Below are 16,169 nucleotides of genomic sequence, written 5' to 3' on the forward strand. Positions count from 1 at the left end.
ACATTTAGCTAGCTAACACAGCTAAGATGATAAACAGAAGATTTGTAAGTCATTCCCAAAGCTAAGCTTAGCTAGCTAGCTAGCAGAGATAAGATTATATGAAGAAACAAAAGATTTATAAGTCATTCTCACTGTTACACTTAGCTAGCTAACACAGCTAAGATAATATGATTAAAAATAAATAAATGGATATCATTCCCATGGTTATATTTAGCTAGCTATCACAGCCAAAACAATGAAACCTAAAAGACAGAATTTGTAACTTGATAGTTAGCTGTATTAATTTGTTTGCTTTTTGATCATTTTTTCAGTGTTGAGCTTTATTTTTACGTAAGCTGCAAGGCTAGAAAGTGACGGCAAAACACACCATAGCATGTACAGTTTTCCCTAATATGAAGCTTCTGTTTTTGCTACAATGTTTTTAAACAAGATAGATAGAGATAATCATTAATCATTCTTGTTCACTGTGATAAAATAGCTTACTATCATGTTATGAAAATGAAAAGAATTATGTATGCACAGATTAAAATTCACATTTATAGCTATTAGCTTATAGATTTTTGTTACACACAACACACACATGCATATACACACCTACTACTGTCTAGACAGGCACACATAGACACATCATGACCTGACAACTATTCAGACTAATGCACAAACCACACATTCTGAACACACACACACAGACACACACACACACACACAAAACAAAAATCTATGAATCGATACAGCTGACATCCACGTGTTGTGTCCTGCTATGAGGCTGATGTAAAACGCGAGGATGGGGCTATCGCGGTACAATTCACACAAAACCAGGCAGATGCTCTCATCACCAACTGCTTCTGACAGCCACCGCAGGCTCTTTGGTAGGCCTCATAGTCTTCTATAACATACACACATTAAGAACAACAGGCTCCACTTTCACATCATTTACATGATATTTACTAAAAGACTAGAACACTTGGTTAGATAGGAGCTTGGCCTAGTGATGCACGATCGCCAAGGCTAGCTGGCGTCTCACAATGGCCTCCGCTCCCATCCCAAGCCTGACTGTGCACCAAGGTCAACTCCAGTTCACACTAACTTTGATAGTACTTGCCTTAGAAACCAAACGTGGACGAAAATCAAACAGTGAAATAAAGTAAGAAAAGGTAAGTGCAGGCTCACACCTATTTGTCTGTTGAGTCCAAATCAGAGTGAAATTGATACTTTTGATTCGTCGGCTGTTTGGTTTGGTTCACACTGCACATAATAAACCAAAATAACTGCTCCGAAAGCTGAACCAAGCTGGTCCAAGAGCATCTTAGCATCCAAGCGAGTCCCAAGCAAGCTCAAGCTGTGGTTCAATTGCAGTGAGAAAGCGATTCGACTCTTACTTGGCTCAAATGCATGAAGTGAACCAAACGTGTATTTTAGGTTACGGGTGACATTTTTTGGAAACGCTAGCAGCAAAACTGAGCCAATGGACAGAGCTGTGTTCTGGACATTTGGACTAATAACCATAAAAAAGAAAATAAACACTTTATTTAACAAATCTAGCAATTTCTTGAGTTTTCTCCATGCTTGTGTAACTTTTGTGTTTCTAAACGCAATTGGTAAAGGTTTGTTTTTCGTTTTCCATCACCATATTTTCACTCACCAGTGAATGAAAGAGTTCTATGAGTACATATTCAGACATACACAGCCCTCAAGCCAATGTTTTTTTTGCTTTATGGTTTATTTAATTATGTGTAGTGTGAAACCAAACCAATACAAATAGTCAACGAACCAAAAGTATCAATTTTACTCTGAATGAGACTCTGCTTAATGGATTAATAGGTGTGAAAGCACCCTAAGACTATCAAATACCAACCCAGCATAAATTTGACCATCGTACCCCTCAACACACACACACACACACACACACACATGCAAACAAAAACATGCCTGACCCCAAGGCAAACAGGTCAGAGTTAGACGATACGTCTGGTTGTTACAGATGGTCAATCAACCAGCGACAAAATAGGCTTTTCCACACACAAACACTCCCTCTCTTCCCATCCCACACTGGCACTAAGCTGCCTGGCTATCAGATTGATTAATAAATGGCACTTGGGAAAGAAAGCAACACATAGAAAGATGATCAGAAGATGATTCGAAGGAAGACTGCAACAACATTTGCTTAAAACCTATTATGCCTCTTGATTTGTTCTCTATTCTGGACTGTGTTTGGTGTTTCTTTTTAATATAGTTAACATTTTATTGTTTTACTACATTACATGTAAGGGAATCATGTCTTGCCAGAGACTAACCTGGAAGACAGTTAATGGCTGGCAAGGGTGGCATCACTGGTATAATCCTGAGCTCGGTTGACTGTCTGTGTAGAATTGTCACATGTTCTCCCCGTGTCGAAGTGAATGAATGGATCTTGTTTCATATTTGGTTGGAGAATGGAGGAGACATCAGCAACATGTTAGGCTCTCGAGCGGCACAACAGAAACACATTTGCCCTGTTGTCCACAGATTGTGAGTTCTAATCCAGATAATGCCACAGCCATCCGTGGTGAGGAGTCCAAGAAAGCAAAAATGGCCATGCTCTCTGGGTGGGAGGGGTGGCATGATCTCTCCCCCTTGTCAATCACAGTGAGCTGCCAATCGTGGACATCTGGAAGCTTGTGTATGCAGAAGAGGGCGGATAGCGCTTTCCTCCAGATGGGTTACGCTGCAGTGTGAGCAGCAATTAAAAAATATGTGATTAGCTGGCTTCATTTGGCTTATTGGTGGGTGGGAATTGACCAAGACTAAATTATAGAGAGAATCAGGGTGAAAAATCTCCAAAAAAATATAAAAAACCAACAACACTTCATTCAGAAAGTATAACATAACAGCACCTGCTAAACTGTAAACTATGTCACGCTGCATTCAAGCAACAATGTAACTTTTTATTAATATGTAAAAGCATAGCATGGCATGAAAAGCGACATTTGAACTGATATTTTCTCAATTTTATTATGTGATAAAATGACAAAACTTCCCAGTGAATTCCTCAGACCAACTCTACAGCAGGAGTTGTCCCATCTTCAGATGGATACTGTGAGGTGATATTACTTAACAGAAATATTACTATAAATTATCATTTATCATTTACTTTAACGTTTGTCACAAAAAAATTATGTCCTAAAATTAAAAGTCTACATCTACGTATAGCGTACAAAATGATGTGTAAAGTGTTGAGGTGATTGCAAACTTTGAAAGTGTTACAGTGGCTATGCATCGTATTATGAGGTATAAATACACATGCAATTAGTAAGGAATAAAACATGATGGACTCATGTGATACAGCCCAATGAAAAATAGGGTTACTGCTACCATCCCAAAATTATTTATTTTCCAATAACAGCACATCCCAGAGTGTTTTATTCTTCTAATACCACAGCAATGCAGCAATGGCAATGATTGTTCATATTTGTTCTGAAATATATTTGTTCCAGTTATTACTTATGTTATAGCAGCTATAAAGTCGGTCCTTCACCAGCCTCTTCTCTCTCTCTCTCTCTCTCTCTCTCTCTCTCTCTCTCTCTGGAAGTTAAAAGAAAGAAGACAAAAAAGTTGTGCAACTTGTCAGGTTACTGAGAACCTGCAAAGCCCTTCTCCCTGAAGAGTTTCCTTTGGCAGAAAGCGTAGAGACACAGCTTTAGCTCTGGCTGTTACAAGGCACTGACACCGGAGACTCATTCCAAAAATGTTAAATAAACACTGTCTCACAGAAAACTTTGTCATATTAACGATTAGACATGTTTTCATGAATCCATTTACGTGGCGTATCTGCCAAATGAGTCCTTGTTACTATAGAAACAATGTATTAGAACGAGTGGATTTAAAATATATATATTGTATGTAGATCATAATTATATATATACATATATGCAACTGATGTCTTACCTGCTGTTATAGAAAATTAATCAACACTTTCAGACCAATCAGAATAGATTATTCAATAATGCTGCATCACAGTGTAAAACACTACTGATAGTTATAAGGCTCCAGATTGGAAAGCAGCCCATAAGGCACATGTGAAACTTTGTTCTAATAATGTGATACTCAGCACAGCAAACGTTTAGGCCGCGAGTTAACCACAGGTCAGGCTTTATTGATTTGAGTTCGGCCATAACTTAGCGCAGGACAGGCCATTACCAATGGAAATGATATCGAGCAGAGGCGATGCGAGGCAGTCACTGACTGCAAACTGCTGACTCAGATGGAGCCCTGGGAATCTCTAGTATGCACAGCTAAAGTTCGGTAAAGCATTATGGGTATTTGAGTCGAATGAGGCAATGAAAGGTTTTGGGTGGAATACGCGTTATTACATCTGCTATTATTCGTATATTATGACGAACAAATATGTTACACCACTAAGATAACTTTTATGCTGGCACCTGATGAATTCTATTCAAGTATACCCTGGGATTCCTCATGCATAAAGGCACTAAAGGCTTTCCCATGGGCACTTTTTTCTCTCTCTCTTTGACCCGGATATTGGATCTCTTTGACTGTTAATGTGAACAACTCTTTAAAAAGTTCTATTCAGCACTAATATTGGTCCATTACAGTTGAAGGAGAGGTGATAGTCATATACTACAGGTGTGGAACAGGCCCAGGTGCCAGGCTGACATCTGAACAGCTGGTAACATTTCGTTCCTGCCTTTCCCCTTCTCTTTTTCTCTCCCTTCCTTGTTCCTTCCCTCCCTCCCTCCTTTGCACCCATCCTCCCCTCTCTCTGCTGTGTGTGCGCGAGGCATCAGATGGTCTGACAGCCCAGCTCGGCCTGTGTCACTTGCTCTCGATGATTTGAGGAGCAACGTGCCTGTCGTCCCCTGATTGAATCTGATGTCAGACATCCTTAATTGAGCCCCCAGAACAGAGAAAACAGGCTGTTCCACATAGAAAATTAAACAATAATCTGCATACAAATTGGGCAACCTAGCCAGATCCAAGGAGAAGCCATGTTCTATGGCTTTTAGACTAGGCAGATGTGGGATCTACAACCCATATGTAACAGGAGTCTTAACATTACATTTACGTTCCATATGCAACCTATGCATATTGCTAAAAATGAAAACATCTGACTGTGATGAAGCCAGAATCATGATCATGGTAATTCAGTCAATTATGGTAAGGGTCTTGGTGAACATCAGGCCCACAATCAAACATAATTGCTAGTCAAAGCATGTCACGCTCAGGTTACGCTTCATATCAGACTTTTGACATCTAAAAGTGGCGCCACAACAAACTATGGAGAGTCCTACCTTCTAAACAGCAGGTTCTCCACAGTCCAGAGTGCGTCATCACCTCTTCGTTTTTCTTACTGGTCTCATTTTCGTTGTTAGTCTTTATTTTGCACACTCCTCGTGAATAGAGCCAGTAGTCCGTGCCGACCGCGATGGTCATGAGACTGAAGGCAGCGAAGGCGCCCACCGTGGTCAGCAGCATCTGAACCCCGCGGTCAAAGAGACCCATGTTTCCGCATTCTATGAAAGGGGAACCCCCTTTCCTCTTGACATATAGGAAATAAATATTTGTAAATTTACAGGACCACACCAAGGCAGAAAATGGTGCACCTTAGCAAAGGTGGAATTAGGCTACGTGGGCAGAGAGGGTTGTGGGAAAAGAAATTCGCACTGGTGATGAGTCTGACGATGGCCGAGATGGATTCAACCAAAGTAGGAAGACAACGAAGTGGTGACTATCTGGCCCTTTGGCTCACAAACACTGTGACAGCCAACTTCAGAAGTGGAAGATGTCAAGATGTATACAAAACTGGGCCAATCGGTGTTTTTTCTACAATGGGAAAAGGAAATCTGGAGCAACAATCCAACTATCAAAAACTGAGTCAGTGCTTAAGGACGATCCAATGCATCTGATCCTTTCAAATCTGGACACGTGTATCCCAGCTTACACCCTCCTCTGTTCAGGTGATGGTTGGCATTACAGTCCATTCCATTCTGACTGTGGGAATGGGAATGACGGATTTGAGCTTTAAGGGGAACAGATGAGACCACTTATAAACTCAGACTGGTGATTGGTGGTGAAATGCTTAAGCTATTTCAATCCTTATGAGTGATGCCTATCATTTGTAATAGGCAATGGCAAGAAAATCACTCGTCTTTCTCTGTCTCTCTATTGAGTCTAAACATCTATTCGTCTAAACATAAGGAAAGAGAGAGAGAGAGAGAGAGAGAGAGAGAGAGATGGAGAAATGACAGGAAGACCACTGAAATACACAAACACCGACCTGAAATTAAAGCATTAAAAAAAAGGTCCTTGAATGGAAATACATAAAAATAAATCAGGGCTGGTGTTACGAGAAGCAAATATCAAGGAGCCATGATGAGCCCAGCAAAATGAACAAGTAAAGCAGCTTGGGAAATGAAGAACCGGTGTTAATTTAGCTTTTTTCTAAAATTTTGGTCCCCAGTTTCCATAAGTGGCGCTTAATCCGTCGAACATTGGCGTGTAAACCGGTCTTGAGGAAGAGGATAAGAAGGAAAAACAGGGGGACGAATTCCGAGCCTGGGAGGCGAGCATCAGGCGTCCTGGAGCCGCCGGGCCGAAGAGCACGAGCCGCCGCCGCCGCGCGCCGCTCCGCCCCGCTTCACCGAATCCGAATCCGTTACAGCGTAACCGTGACCGTCGAACGCGCGCGACTCCCGCGCCATGTACGAAAATAACAACGAAATGTTAAAACAGCGTCGAAATGAATGATGCATAAAAATAAAACCCCACAAATAAATAAAATAAATAAATAAATAAATAAATAAATAGAAGCCACAACGAGCAACGTCAAAAAAAAATTCCAGCCGCTGCTTTTCGCTTCTCGCCTTCTTTCGTTACACTGTGATACAAGTGGAAGAGAGGAGAGGGAGGGGGATGAGAGAGAGAGAGAGAGAGAGAGAGAGAGAGAGAGAGAGAGATGCACAGTGCGCGCGCACGAGACCGGATCGCGCGCAGAGAGAGAGAGAGAGAGAGAGAGAGAGAGATGGGGGTGTCGGGAGGTCCCTGTCCAGTAACCAATCAGTCATTATTTTTTTTTTTATCTCTCTCTCTCTCTCTCTCTCTCTCTCTCTCTGTCCCCCCCCCCCCCCCCAATTTTTTAATACTACAGTAAGTGTGTTGCCAAAAGAACCCCCCCCCCACACACACACACACACACCTCACCCTCCACCCGCTGCTCGTACGTCTGTAGCCCCCATACTCCACCACATCCGGAATTTAGCGCTCCAGTGCTCTCTCATTTCTGCTGAGATATTAAACATGTTCTACCACAAGTATAAGCTTCAAATGTCTTGAGAAACATATATGGGCTGATCTCTACCTACGCTGAATTCTCGATTCTGATTCTGAGAAGGTGTTAATGCCGTTCCTCTAACAGCAGCTCTGACAGTAGTTCCGGCTTCAAGGCAGATCACATGTCCATATCAGTATGCTTGTGGTAACAGCTTACAGGTGCTGAGTCCCAGGTCACCTACTTTGCAAATTCAGATTCAACAAGGGACTTCTATGGTTGATGCTCTACACTAGGTGTTTCCAAACTAGGGGGTCACGACCCCATGTGGGGTTGGTTGATTTACTTGCAATCTCCTCTTTTGTTTCCTTAATTTATTTTACAAATGAATATTAGAAATGTCGAAGGTGGATTAGAGGGTTAATATTTTGAAATGTTACTCAGAGACACATTCAGACAAGTCACTTTTTCATTATCCTGACATGCTGCACTAGCGTAGTTCAGCAGTAAATATGGACCAATTACCTGCAAACCTGCAGACCATTACTGAGTACAAAAACTAACTGGTTTTCATTTACATTTACATTTATTCATTTAGCAGACGCGTTTATCCAAAGCGACTTACAAATGAGAAAATACAAGCAAAGCGATATATCAAGCAGAGAACAATACAAGTAGTACTATCATACAAGATCTTTAAATGAGTTCTAGAAGAAGCAAAGTGCGCGGAGTAGAGGCGTAAGTGACAGAGTAGGGTTTTTTTTGTTTGTTTTTTTGTTAGTTTTTTTAGGGGTTGGTTACGTGTTCACGGAAGAGGTGGGTCTTTAGCTGCTTTTTGGAGATAGTAACAGATTCTGCGGTCTGGATTGAGGTTGGAAGTTCACTGCACCCCTGAGGGACAGATACTGTGAAGGTTCTGGAAAGAGACCTTGAGCCACGCTGAGTAGGCACTACTAAGCGTCGGTCATTTATTGATTGCAGATTGCATGAGGTAACGTAAGCCTTCAGGAGAGAGTTGAGGTAGGGGGGTGCTGTTCCAGACAAGGTCTTGGACGTGAGCATGAAGGCCTTGAATTTGATACGGGCGGCTACAGGAAGCCAGTGGAGGGAGATGAAGAGGGGTGTGACATGGGTTCTCTTGGGCTGGTTGAATACGAGGTGTGCTGCTGCATTCTGAATCATCTGATGGGGTTTGATGGAGCTGGCTGGGAGGCCCGAGAGTAGTGCATTGCAATAGTCCAGTTTTGAGATGACAAGAGCCTGGACTGGTAGCTGTGTAGCCTGTTCGGTGAGATAGGGTCTGATTTTCTTCATGTTGTACAGAATGAACCTACAGGACCGTGCAGTTGTTGAAATGTGGTCTGTAAAGGTGCAGCTGTCATCAAGAATCACCCCAAGGTTCCTGGCTGTCCTGGTTGGCTTGAATGTGGTTGAGCCGAGCTGTACAGTGATGTTATAGTTGATTGAGGGGCAGTCTGGGATGACGAGAAGCTCAGTTTCTGCCAGGTTGAGCTTAAGGTGGTGTTCCCTCATCCAGACCGAGATGTCTGACAGGCAAGCAGAGATTCATGCAGAGAGAGATGGATCATCAGGCTGGAAGGACAAATAGAGCTGGGTGTCATCAGCATAGCAATTGTATGAGAAACCATGAAACTCAATCACCTGCCCAGAGATGTTGTGTAAATAGAAAAGAGCAGTGGACCCAGAACTGACCCCTGAGGAACCCCAGTTGCGAGTTGCTGAGTTTCAGAAATACCTCCCCTCCACAGTACCTTGAAGGATCTGTCTGAGAGATAGGATTCCACCCAGTGCAGAGCAGTTCCGGTGATGCCTAGGCTGGAGAGAGTTGACAGGAGAATCTGATGATTCACAGTGTTGAAAGCAGCAGAGAGGTCAAGTAGGATGAGGACAGATGATCTAGAGGTTGCTCTTGCTAATCGTAAGGCTTCAGTGACGGAAAGCAGAGCAGTCTCCATGGAGTGATTGCTCTGGAAGCCAGACTGCTTGGTCTCCAGGAGGTTGTTCTGTGTGTGAAAATTTGAGAGTTGATTAAAAACAGCTCTTTCAAGGGAAAAGGGAGGAGGGAAACAGGTCTGTAGTTGTCAGCCACAGCAGGGTTAAATGATGGTTTTTTAAGCAGTGGGGTAACCCGAGCCTGCTTAAATGAGGTAGGGTATGTTCCAGTAGAGAGGGATGTGTTAAAGATGTGTGTGAGTGCAGGTAATAGTGTGGGAGAGATGGACTGAAGAAGGTGAGAAAGGATAGGGTCAAGAGTACAGGTTGTGGGATGGCTAGAGAGGAGGAGTTTTGAGACATCAATGAGGGGAGAGAAGGAAGCCAGTTGGGAGTTACATGGAGGAGAAGCCAGTCTATGCATGTCTGGGGTTGAGAATCAGTTCCTGATTGATGTAATGTTGTTGGAAAAGAAAGTGGCAAAGTCATCTGCAGTGAGAGAGGTAGTGGAAGGGGGAGGAGGGGGACAGAGAAGAGAAGAAAAGTTTTTGAAGAGAGTACGGGTGTTGGGAGAGCTGTCAATCTTCTCTTGGTATTATGTGGCTTTAGCAGTGGAGATGCTATTGGAAAAAGAGGAGAGAAGTGTTTGGTAATTGGTTAGGTCAGTTGGATCATTAGATTTACACCATTTCCTTTCAGATGCTCTTAGTTTGGCCCGGTTGTTACGCAGAGCTTCTGAGAGCCAAGGGCTAGTGGGTGATGTGCGAGCAGGTCTGGAGATTAGGGGGCAGATGCTGTCAAGAGAAGATGTTAGAGTGGAACATAGCATGTCCGTTGCGGTGTTTAAGTCCGGTGAGGAGAGGTGGCTATAAGAGGTAAGTAAGGTTGTGACAACAGAGGAGAAGTGTGAGGTGGAAAGGGAGTGAAGATTGTGACGAAAGGAGATAGAGGGCGGAGACAGTGAGGGGGGTGAGGGGAGAGAAATAGAGAACTGGATAAAGAAATGGTCAGAGTTGTGAATAAGAGTAATGAGAAGATTGTGTGTGGTGCAATTACGTGTGAGGATGAAGTTGAGCTGTTTGCTGGCTTTGTGAGTTGCTGGTGTGGCGAACTGCTTGAGGTCAAATGTGGGAAGGAGGGCAAGAAAGTCAGCTGCATGTGGCTTGTCTAGATGAATGTTGAAGTCACCAAGGACCACAAGAGGAGTTCCATCATACGGGATGGTGGACAGTAGCATGGCAAACTCATTGTTGAACTTCCCCAGTTGACCTGGAGGACGATAAACAACAAGAAAGTGCATTTTGGCAGGGTCAGTGACTGTAACAGCATGAAATTCAAAGGAAGTGTAGGAGCAAGAAGTAGAGAGACAGGTAAATTTCCAAGTTTTCGAGAGAATCAAACCTGTACCATCCTCTCGTCTGCTGGGACGCGAGGTATGGGAGAAGTTGAAGTTGGAGGCTAGGGCAGCAGGTGTGGCAGTGTTCTCAGTATGGATCCAGGTCTCAGTCACAGCCAGCACACTGAGGTTGGCGTGGGTTGTGAAGGCAAGAATGAAATCTGCCTTCTTGACGGCAGATTGGCAGTTCCAACGTCCGATAGAGAATGAGAGGGAATCTGCAGAGGCCACATTCAGAGAGCGTACGTTGTCCAAGTTGCATACTTTTCTGGGAGTGTGCCATGGTCTGCGCCTATGACAACTAACATGATAAACTGATGACATGTTAGTGTGTAAGCAGATAAACAGTGAGGGGAAGAAAGGGAGGAAAGTATACTTAGCAGCATGGTGTCTTGTCGGTATCCTTGCTCGGTGGACTCGCGCAGGTAGATTCGCAGGTCTTTACACGAGCTCGGTCTTTACACGAGCTCACTCTTTACACGACAAGGGCTGATGTTGACGCTTCTACCTCAGCATTTCTTAGTTCTTAAGTACTGTTGGTGGGGCACTTCACAGCTGAGCACGACTCTTTAATTAGCAAAACAAAGTGTAGTCGCGTGAACGAGCGACTCCCGACCAAAACTGAATATGAATACCGGAATTAGCTTTAATCTAGCAACGTGTAAACAGCTCATAGCAACAAGGAAGCGCAGTTACATCTTCTATCTGACAATCAGTGCTAAAACTAGTTTCAACTAAAAATCCAGAAAGAAACACTTACCAGTTACTGTTCGCCTGGGTGAATAATCGCTTTTGCTGAAAACAACACAAGTTGTTTTCCTATTACAACTTGTGTTTGAATTTTAAAAACCTCTCGTGTAGCCTTCAAACCAACCGAATGATCTGTTTTGCTTACCAGTCCTCTGGATTATCTGGATTATTAAATATTTTTGAATGTAAGGTCAGAGTTTTCTAATTTGAGACACGGCTAATGACAATAATTACTACGAAGGCGGACATTTTTAATAGAAACAGAGCATGTCAGTGCTTGCATATTGATATAATGAAGCTTTCTGTAAGGAGATTTAATGTTTATAAACTATAAGTTTATTTAATATTTATGGAAGGAGTCTCCAGTATCAGTGGTTTGTAACAGTAACAGTAAGTTTTCTGGTTTCTTGGCAATATAAACACACAAGCTGTGTGTTTTTTGTCCTACTAACTCCAAAAAATGACTGGTGAGGGAATGTCTGTTTCTAGCTGTTATAATGTAACTCATAACTCTAACTAATTTGTCTTGTGGAACTTTAAATGTAACTATAAACAGCTAAAAAAAAAAAAAAGTTTGGCTTGTTCTTTAATAAATTTTAATCATTGTTAAATCGATGTGGTATAAGAGTAATAAAAAACTTCAGGATCCACCGTGACCCTGACCAGAATACAGCGGTTACTGAAGATGAATGAATAAATGAATGAATAAATAAACGATTTATTATTTTTATTATTAGAGATGTGCTGATAAACTATGCTAATACCAACATCTGATACCACTGCTATCATCTGTTCTTAGATATCAACCTTCTTGGAAAATAAGAACCCTGTAATTAAATGGTGACCAGAAATTAAGCATGAAATTTTCACCCACATATAGGATTACTTACCGAGGGGTCATTTCTATTAAACACATGTTTCCTGTAGTTTATGGAAACTCACACTTGCCTTGTTAACATCAATGCCCAGTGATTTGTTTAACAAGGGAGATGAAAAGAAGAAATTTCCTCCTCATTTTACTGTTCAGACCAAAGTAGAAGGGATATGCTTTTATTCTGCCACATTCCACGTTCCACCTTTATTTTCTGAATTATTCAATTATTTGCACATGTGGTTTTATTTGAGCCACACAATTCATTTATTTACACATCCTATCAGGTTTGTAGCATCTGACTTAATCTGAGCAGAAAGTTTAACTCTATACACTGCAGAATTCAGCCTGCTACTTCTATAAGCAGTCACATCATCAATAAACACCAGTGACCCAGTTCCATTAGCAGCCATATATGCCCATGCCATAACACTTCTTCTACATGTTTGACTGATGATGTGGTGCTTTGGAACACAAGTCTATCCTTTCCTTCTCCTTACTCTTCTCATCCCATCATTCTGGTACAAGTTAATCTTGTTCCAGAACTGGGCAGGATTTTTTTTTTTTAATTATTATGAATTTTTTTTTTTTTTTTTTTTAGCAAAGTCTAATCTGACCTTTCTGTTCTTGAGTGGTTTGCATCTTGAGGTAAACCCTCTGTATTTACATTCATGAAGGTGTCTCTTGATTATAGACTTTGACAATGATACGCATACCTCCTCCAGAGTGTTCTTGATTTGGCTAGATGAAGGGGTTGTGAAGGGGTTTTTCTTCAAGCAAAAGGAGAGAATTCCACTTTAGTTGACTTCTGTGGTCTTCCAGGACTTTTGATTTTACTGAGCTGGTCAGTGCATTCCTGCTTTTTAAGAATCTGTCAGATTGTTGATTTGGCCACTCCTAAAGTTTCTACTATCTTTCTGATAGGTCTGTTTTATTTGTTTCAGCCTAATGGCCTCTTTCGCTTGCATCGACACCTATTTGGACCGCATATTGAGAGTTCTCATGAACAGCTACCAAATGTAAATTCAACACTTAGAATCAACTCTAAACCTTTCATCTCCTTAATTTGTCGTGAAATAATGAGGAAATAGGCCACACCTGGCCATGAAACTTCTTATCAGTCAGTTGTCCAATTACTTTTGAGCCTGTGAAAATGGAGGTTAAACCCCTTGAAGTAGCTGAAAGTCTACACTTCAATCACATCTTGATTGCTTAGTTTCAAATCCACTGTGGTGGTGTACAAAAATTTTGTATTATATATATATATATATATATATATATATATATATATATATATATATATATATATATATACACACACACACACACACACACACACATATAAAGACTCTTGGATCCTGTTCCAAATAAACTATGAAGAAATGACCACAAATACATTTATTTATTTATTTATTTATTTATTTATTTAGAGCATGCATAAGCATTGAAAATAACAGGCATTGCTCGATAACTGAAAGGTCTGTGCATGTTCCATTAATTTTTTTATTTATTTTTTTTTTTTTAGTTTTGAAATGAAAATGGGATAATGACTTTTTATTTTTATTAAAACAAAATTAAATATATATTTTTTTGTGCTTGGAACACACCAACAGGAAAATCATTTTTTAAAATAACATTCTTTTAAAAAAATAAAATATTAATTCTTTTTTTTTTTTTTTTTTTTTTTTTACAATGTTTCTACTTATTTACCATACAGTCTAGAAATCAAATATTCATGAATCCAAATATGAAAAAAATGTCAGTGCAGTACATTTCAGCCAGAACCTGAAATGTTGACCTGGAAGTATAAGTACAGGCTATTCTGTGGTTAAGATGTGTAATCTGGAATGTTGAAATGCAAAACAAACGAGTGCAACATTCACAGAGAGAAAGGAAAGAAAATATTTATGATCATAATTACCATAGTTAAAGAGCAAAGTAACTATTACTAATACTATGGATATGAATTTTTACTAATACTAAGTTGATAGCAGATGGACATTATATATCATTTATCTTATAACATTATCTAACAGCTAACAGTTAACAGATACACAACAATTATATGTAATAAAATAAGCAAACATCTACCGAAGAAAAAAAATCTTTAAAACAAATAATAACAGTATAGAGATAAATACAGGCAAAATATTTCAGTAAATTAATTCAGTTGACAATTTAGGGCCAAAATGTAAATAATAATAATAATAATAATAATAATAATAATAATAATAAATTGACATGCATCACACATTTCTCCTTCTCTTCTTCTCCTTCTTGTCCCGATTCTTCACCTTGTGAGGAGGAAATTACACTTAATGAGATTTTTAAAAATCCATTTAGTCACAGAAAAAAGCACTATTATACTTTGCCACACTGTCACTAATTGCTAACATTCGGTGCAGTTGATAATGAGGCTTGAGTAACTTACACATCTTCTTTGTAGCAAATGAAGTTCATTTTCTCCATGCAGTCTCTGTTCTCCAAGACCATAGTACCAGGTACTAGGGCCCCACAACGAAAAGACGGGGCAGGGCATGATGGCTGGTTGACGAGGCTCCCCAAAGGCTCATGGTTCACCCAGAACCATGAGCTGTCTATAAATCGCAGACCTGTCCAGACCATGGTTTCCTGATTCCTCAAGCTCCTGTTTACCACAAAAAAATCTGTCTCTGTGGGCAAGCTTATGAGGTCAGTGTAGATTGTTCGGCAGTGTCTCAGTGCCTCTTCCCAAGGCTTCAACTCCTGCACCAAGATGATCTGTGGATACCAGCTGTAGCAGTAGAAACTCAGATGTTCTTTGCAGCTGTAAGTAGACCAGTTACCTGATCTAAGGATAGCCACGCATTGATTAATGTTGCTTGTTTTCAATTGATTATTGGCACTTGACCTACCATTTTGCCAAGATGTGAATTGTACTGGACTTCCATCAGACCACTGAGTAAACGCAAGCGCGTTTGGAGACTTGCTAAGACCGATCCAGCTTTGTCCATTACGACTTATCTCCATAATTGTGACGAAGTCAAGAAGATCATAATTTGACTCAAATGAGATCAGATCTACGTAATTGCTCCTGCAGTATGTCTGAGCGTCCACCCATGACACATTCATGTTCACAAAGGTGTACATTTTTCCGAACAGACATGTTCCTGCTTCTAGCAGAGAAGCCAGAAAGAGGACAAAGTAAGCACTCTTCATTTCTCGCTCTGGTGTGTGTGAATGTGGCTTTGAGGAAAACTCTGGGTATGAAATCATTTAAGCAAGTAAGGTAAGGTAAGGTGAGGTAAGGTAAGGTAAGGTAAAGTAGACAAATCCATGCAAATTGAACCCGGAGGAAATGAACCATGCAAACCTTATGCAAGAGCCAAATGCATATCGTTGAGATTTGTTTCTCTCATGCACACATCTTCCAGCCCTATCATCTGCACAGGCTTCCTTTTTATTTATTTATATACCATAAATGATCCGAGGAGACAAATAACAGCCCCCTCAAATATGAGAGACATGAGTATGAGATTAGTATGAAATGAAATCTTAGGCGTTAGGTGTACCGTGGTGGAAGAATTGGATTGGAACTGGTGTAGTGTTGTCATGGTGATGGTAAACAAATTCCCCTTTTGCACAGCACATAAGCAAGTTTTTTGTGTACATGATGTACTGGAGAGTAACATGAATGATAATTGCTCACGTTAAAGGAAATCAACTTTAACTCTTACCTTAAGGCAAAATGTTACCAATAGAAACAACAATTTTGGTGACATCTTTGACTAAATTGCATGTCTGCCCTTAAACTGTAACAACCGGGAAATATTTCTTCAGCTGGTTTTGTCAACTCACAACCAGTACATTATCTGAAACTTGGCAACATCTGGCACAATCATACAGTACATCCCTGAAAACTTCTTTCCTGATATATATATATATATATATATATA

The 16,169-nt window shown here is 40.7% G+C and overlaps 2 protein-coding genes across 5 annotated transcripts in view; both read right to left on the reverse strand.

The window, feature by feature from the left end:
- Positions 1 to 5,508, reverse strand: part of LOC128615819 (voltage-dependent calcium channel gamma-2 subunit) — a 68,479-nt gene extending 62,971 nt beyond the window's left edge. Inside the window, exon 1 of the mRNA XM_053638157.1 lies at positions 5,289 to 5,508. Within this exon, the coding sequence (XP_053494132.1) occupies positions 5,289 to 5,499 (211 nt within the window). The 5' untranslated portion in view covers positions 5,500 to 5,508. The remainder of the gene's footprint in view (positions 1 to 5,288) is intronic.
- Positions 5,509 to 14,112: 8,604 nt separating this feature from the next.
- On the reverse strand, positions 14,113 to 16,101 carry LOC128615963 (C-type mannose receptor 2-like). Of its 4 annotated transcripts, XR_008387325.1 has the most exons (4): positions 15,587 to 16,101; positions 15,129 to 15,473; positions 14,666 to 15,040; positions 14,113 to 14,528 (listed from the first exon to the last, which is right to left on the reverse strand). XR_008387325.1 is itself a non-coding variant. In XM_053638386.1 (3 exons), the coding sequence occupies exons 2-3, from the start codon at positions 15,361 to 15,363 to the stop codon at positions 14,525 to 14,527; spliced, it is 702 nt and encodes a 233-aa protein (XP_053494361.1). In that variant the 5' UTR covers positions 15,364 to 15,389; positions 15,587 to 16,101; the 3' UTR covers positions 14,113 to 14,524. The 4 variants fall into 4 exon arrangements, 3 of the variants coding, with proteins under 3 accessions (XP_053494361.1, XP_053494360.1, XP_053494359.1); XM_053638386.1 differs by having other exon boundaries at positions 14,666 to 15,389; XM_053638385.1 differs by having other exon boundaries at positions 14,666 to 15,473.
- Positions 16,102 to 16,169: the final 68 nt, after the last annotated feature.

The sequence above is a fragment of the Ictalurus furcatus genome, chromosome 12, assembly GCF_023375685.1.
Source record: "Ictalurus furcatus strain D&B chromosome 12, Billie_1.0, whole genome shotgun sequence".
Lineage (NCBI taxonomy): Eukaryota > Metazoa > Chordata > Actinopteri > Siluriformes > Ictaluridae > Ictalurus > Ictalurus furcatus.